General features: G+C 39.5%; 1 protein-coding gene across 1 annotated transcript; it reads right to left on the minus strand.

Annotated features, from left to right (window-relative positions):
• Positions 1-2,341: 2,341 nt before the first annotated feature.
• On the minus strand, positions 2,342-2,962 carry LOC126445894 (uncharacterized). Its single transcript, XM_050090977.1, has one exon. It carries the CDS (start codon positions 2,960-2,962, stop codon positions 2,342-2,344), a length of 621 nt encoding a protein of 206 aa, XP_049946934.1.
• Positions 2,963-6,190: the final 3,228 nt, after the last annotated feature.

Genomic DNA, 6,190 nt, shown 5'->3' on the forward strand with positions numbered 1-6,190 from the left:
CGAAACGTATATTTTGTCAGTCCTCAATCAAATAACAGCATAATGGAGAACGTGAGCAAGGCAGAGGCACTTCTGCCAGAAATGAACAGTAAGCAGACAAACAGCTTTCACTGAATTTGTGTAACTGAGAAGATGGCCAATGAATCAATAGCCAAGCTCAGTAATTCTAGAGCAGAGGATTACTATGGTCGCTCAAAGTTTGTTATTAAATACATCAGAAATCAAATTGTAACACCACCGTCTAAAATAATTAACAAAATTTTAAATAAAGGTAATTATCCAGAATGTTTAAAAATATATGTAGTTAAACCAGTACATAAGAAAGGAGATATAGCATCACCAGATAACTATCAACCAATATCACTTATACCCATAATATCAAAAATAATAGAATACTGCATGCATAAACAGATGAGTCAATATTTTGAACATAATAATATACTCACCTCCTTACAGTATGGTTTCAGATCTAGCCTTTCTACAGTCAAAGCAGATGAGAGTATGGTAGCAAAAATATACAATTGTTTTGAAAATAAGGATATTATCTGTGCAACATTGTTGGCCCTCAGGAAAGCTTTTGATGTGGTCTCCCACAATATTCTCATAAAAAACTGTACCACTATCGAGTGAGAGAGAATGCTGTATGCCTAATGCATTCATACGTGGACAAAAGAAAACAGTTAGTTAAGGGGGGTAGGACGTCAAACGGGCCGACTTGGAGCAGGGAAGGCACCACAGGACATTTTATTTTCTACTGTCTATACTTTTACAAATAAATTCATAAAAGTTTGTCAGCATGACCAGGAAGGATTCAGGATTCACACTCATAGCAGCGGAAGTGCAAAAACAAAAAAAAATTAGATATGAAATTTCATCATTTTTTCACTTACTGTTGGCTGCATTTGTTGCTATAGGTACATTTTTCTTTCACAAGCAACAGAGATTCTTTGACGAATTTTGCACAGCATACAAACCATACTTACAGGCGTATGAATATCTAGAATTTTCCAAATCTATTAAAACCTGTGGTAAAAATTGGGATAATTAACTACAAATTTTGATTTTTCTAAACATAAAGTTTAAAACGTAACAGCTCATTAATTTTTTCATAAATTAAATAGATTCTAGAGTTTCAGACACCTGTAAGTATGGTTTGTATGCTGTACAAAATTCATTGAACAGTCTCTTTTACTTATGAAGAAAAATGTACCTATAGCAACAAATGCAGGCAATAGTAAGTGAAAAAAACGATGAAATTTCACATGTAAAAAAACTATTATGTTATGTTTTTGAATTTCCGCTGCTACGAGTGTGAATCCTGAATCCTTCCTGATCATGCTGACGAAGTTTCATGAATTTACTTGTAAAAGTATAGACAGTGGAAATTAAAATGTCCTGTGGTGCCTCTCCTGCTCCAAGTCCGCCCGTTTGACGTTCTACCCCACTTAAGGTAAATAATCAAATGTCAGATTGTCTCCCAGTCGTAAAGGGTGTACCTAAAGCATCTGTTCTTGGACCTTTCCTTTTCATTATTATATAAATGATTTACCTGCAGTTGTATCATGTGATGCAGTGCTATATGCTGATGACACAACACTCATCACATGTGATACCAGTCTTGAAATTGTGCAACACAGCATAGCAGTGGCAATGGAGAGGTGCACTACTTGGTTTGAGGCAAATGAACTGCAGAAGAATGATAGTAAGTGAACGTTTAGGCTAAATTTACACTGCCCGCGATGCGATGCGATGCCGAGCCGAGCGGAGCGATGAAGCGCTGAAATCGCGTGACAATGGGCTGGGATGGTTTAACAGTGGCAACAGAGCGGTGCCCATTTAGACTGCAGGCTGGGGCGAGCGATGTGATGCGGTGCGATGCGATGACTCCGCTGTAGTCGCAACCGAGTTTGCGTTTCGCACGAGTGTTTGGAGCGATTGCTTGTTTGCGCTTGCGTCTGGAGTAATTGCTTGTTTGCGATGAACATCGAAAGACTAATTAACAATGTGCGTCTGGAGTAATTGCTTGTTTGCGATGAACATCGAAAGACTAATTAACAATGTGCGGGAACGCCCCGTGTTGTGGGACCAGAAAAATAAATATTACCACAATAGGGATTTTGTTAGTCAAGCATGGAATGAAATAGCTGAAGATTGTGGAACAGACAGTAAGTACAAAAAAGTAAAATAAATAGCTACAAGACTCCAAGAAATAAGCAACACAAACAACTTCGTTTATTTTCTAATCTTAATTGTGTATAGATACTATTACAGTATTTTGATAATGAAATGACGTTCACAATAGTTACAGTATTTGATAATTTCGACATGAAATATATTTGCATTAATGACTGTTGACATAGTTTTTGAAGGCCTCTCTGACATTCCTCGCTCTTCTTGAAGCACTGCTGTTTGCTCTGTCATTTTGGAAGCATGCTGCTAAAGCATTGTGTTCTGTTATGTCCTGGTCAATAGACAATTGAAAGGAAATGTCAGGCCCATCTTCATCGATTATTATATTGTGCAAGACACAGATGCACTGAATAATAATGTCTGCATGTTCTACAGAAGTTTCAATTTCCTTTCGGAGAAGACGCCACTTGCTGGCCATAATTCCGAAAGTGCGTTCCACCACCGTTCTAGCCCTCGACAGCCTCCTGTTAAATAACCTCTCTTCCTCAGTCAGTGACAGTCCAGGGTAAGGGCGCATTAACTTTTCCAGTAGTGGAAAGGCTTCATCTCCAACCAACACTAATAGGGCTTTTACTGAAGTACCTGGTAGTTCTTTCGGTGGAGGCCAGTTTTCAGTTCCGTTCAAAATATTATTGTACAACTTACTTGCTCTAAATGTGCCACCACCTGATTGCTTGCCATAGCCTCCAATGTTAACTGCTATTAATCTGCAGTTAGCATCGGCTACAGCTACTAAAGCAAGCGAAAAATATTTTTTGTAATTGTAATACATTGTCCCAGAATGAGGGGGACATTTAACCCGAACATGCTTACCATCAATGGCCCCCACACAATTCGGAAAATTCCAGTTGGCATACATGTGTTTTGCAGCGGTTTGAAGCAGTGGTATAGTAGGGGAAGGCAGGTGCACAGGGCTCAGAATTTCACATATTGTGGCGCACGTTTCATGCACACATTGTGCGACTGTAGTTAGACCCATCCGAAACGACTGTGACAGTGCATGGAAAGACATCCCACCGACAAATATCTGAAAAAGAATGAAATGAGCGTAATTGAAGGATGTGTAGGATCTCCGTAGGATTTGCAGTTAATGTGCCAAGGACAAAAAATGTATTAAGTATGCAGTGTACTCAATTATTTACGCATATTTTCACGTCTAAATTTTCAGGCGAGGTACTGAAGAATAAATGGAAGAACCTACGTGACACTTTCCGCTCTGAACTCAAAAAAACTCGTGCTGAACGTTCAGGAGACGAAGGTGGCATGCCGCCTTTCCAATCCAATTGGCCGCGGTACGAGCTAATGACCTTCCTGACTGACATAATGGCGCCACGGAAGACGAAGATCACAGTAAAAGAACAGCATCGCAACACGACGACGCACACGACGACGTACCATTTTCACCAGCTCTTACACAGAGAGAGAGTGTGTTTCACCTGATGAAACCAACCAAGCCAGCTCTTCAAGACTGTCTGTAAGTTCAGAGGGTAGCGTTTCGATGCCTCCTCCATCACCCACCCTACACACAAACCAAAACAAGAGATCCAAGAAATCGACAAACTCTGAGTTGCTAAATACAGAGAAGCAAAAGTTGAAGCTAATTGAGCAACAAATGTCGAAATCAGAAACGCAAGATGACAGCTGTAATTTTGTAGTGAGTTTCCTGCCAGCAATGCGGAAACTATCACCAGCAGCTCAGTTGAGAGCCAGGATAAAAATTCAGCAGGTTCTTTTGGAAGAATTGGAACAATCAACCTCTTCCACTGCACATTCGTTGATGTCACCCTACGCACCTGAAAATCCAGTTGAAATCGTAATTGCTGGAAATCCGCAGAATGAAATAGTTATTTCTGAAATTCAACCTGATGACATTGTTATTTCAAGCCACCAAGATTCTGACAACTTTGATACTTAAGTGAGTGAACTGTGATGTATTTTACTTCTCATTGTCATTTACGTCAAAATTTATTAAAAGAAAGATTGAATCTATCACAATTTGTAAATTTTTAATAATAAAATGATTGCTGTAAACTTAATATTGTATACTTACCTGATGGTGATCATAACTTTCTCTTCAGGGGTAATAGTTATCCTGAAATCTGTAATCTATTTGAAACAGACGACACTATATAATCAAATGTCTCTGTACTCATTCTGAAATAATTCCAAAATTTATCCTCATCTTTTCTCAAGTCACTGTACAAATGATGAAATTCTCCTAAAGCCCTCCTCTCCTTGTTGATTTCATGCACCCATTCACGACTGCGTTGAATTCTCAGAGCACTGTTTTCTAATAAAAAAGAATTTACTGGGTCGAGGAAACACATCGTGCCGAGACTACTCGTTTGTTGGCCAGATCGCGCGCGCGCCGTATCGTGTGCAATGTGAACGCTCCATCGCATTGCATTGCCTTGGCCATTATGCCTCGCATCGCGTCGCGTCGCGTCGCATCGCATCGCAGGCAGTGTAAACGTACACTAAATTCTTTTTTACTAGCAAACAGTGCTCTGAGAATTCAACGCAGTCGTGAATGGGTGCATGAAATCAACAAGGAGAGGAGGGCTTTAGGAGAATTTCATCATTTGTACAGTGACTTGAGAAAAGATGAAGATAATTTTTGGAATTATTTCAGAATGAGTACAGAGACATTTGATTATATAGTGTCGTCTGTTTCAAATAGATTGCAGAAGCAAAACAAAAATTTCAGAATGGCTATTACCCGTGAAGAGAAAGTTATGATCACCATCAGGTAAGTACACAATATTAAGTTTAGAGCAATCATTTTATTATGAAAAATTTACAAATTGTGATAGATTCAAACTTTCTTTTAATAAATTTTGACGTAGTTGATAATGAGAAGTAAAATACATCACAGTTCACTCACTTAAGTATCAAAGTTGTCAGAATCTTGGTGGTTTGAAATAACAATGTCATCAGGTTTAATTTCAGAAATGACTGTTTCATTTTGCGGATTTCCAGCAATTACGATTTCAACTGGATTTTCAGGTGCATAGGGTGACATCAACGAATGTGCAGTGGAAGTGGTTGATTGTTCCAATTCTTCCAAAAGAACCTGCTGAATTTTTATCCTGGCTCTCAACTGAGCTGCTGGTGATAGTTTTCGCATTGCTGGCAGCAAACTCACTACAAAATGACAGCTGTCATCTTGCGTTTCTGATTTCGACATTTGTTGCTCAATTAGCTTCAACTTTTGCTTCTCTATATTTAGTAACTCAGAGTTTGTCGATTTCTTCGATCTCTTGTTTTGGTTTGTGTGTAGGGTGGGTGAGGGAGGAGGCATCGAAACGCTACCCTCTGAACCTACAGACAGTCTTGAAGAGCTGACTTGCTTGGTTTCATCAGGTGAAGCACTCTCTCTCTCTGTAAGAGCTGGTGAAACTGGTACGTCGTCGTGTTGCGATGCTGTTCTTTTACTGTGATGAACATTAGTCTTCGTCTTCCGTGGCGTCATTATGTCAGTCAGGAAGGTCATTAGCTCGTACCACGGCCAATTGGATTGGAAAGGCGGCATGCCACCTTCGTTTCCTGAACGTTCAGCTCGAGTTTTTTTGAGTTCAGAGCGGAAAGTGTCACGTAGGTTCTTCCATTTATTCTTCAGTACCTCGCCTGAAAATATGGACGTGAAAATATGTATAAATAATTAAGTACACTGTATACTTAATACATTTTTTGTCCTTAGCACATTAACTGCAAATCCTACAGAGATCCTACACATCCTTCAATTACGCTCATTTCATTCTTTTTCAGATATTTGTCGATTGGGATGTCTTTTCATGCACTGTCACAGTCGTTTCCGATGGGTCTAACTACAGTCGCACAATGTGTGCATGAAACGTGCGCCACAATATGTGAAATTCTGAGCCCTGTACACCTACCTTCTGCTATACCACTGCATCAAACCGCTGCAAAACACATGTATGCCAACTGGAATTTTCCGAATTGTCTGGGGGCCATTGATGTCCATCACAAGCAAGCAATT

The sequence above is a fragment of the Schistocerca serialis genome, chromosome 1, assembly GCF_023864345.2.
Source record: "Schistocerca serialis cubense isolate TAMUIC-IGC-003099 chromosome 1, iqSchSeri2.2, whole genome shotgun sequence".
Taxonomy (NCBI): Eukaryota; Metazoa; Arthropoda; class Insecta; order Orthoptera; family Acrididae; genus Schistocerca; species Schistocerca serialis.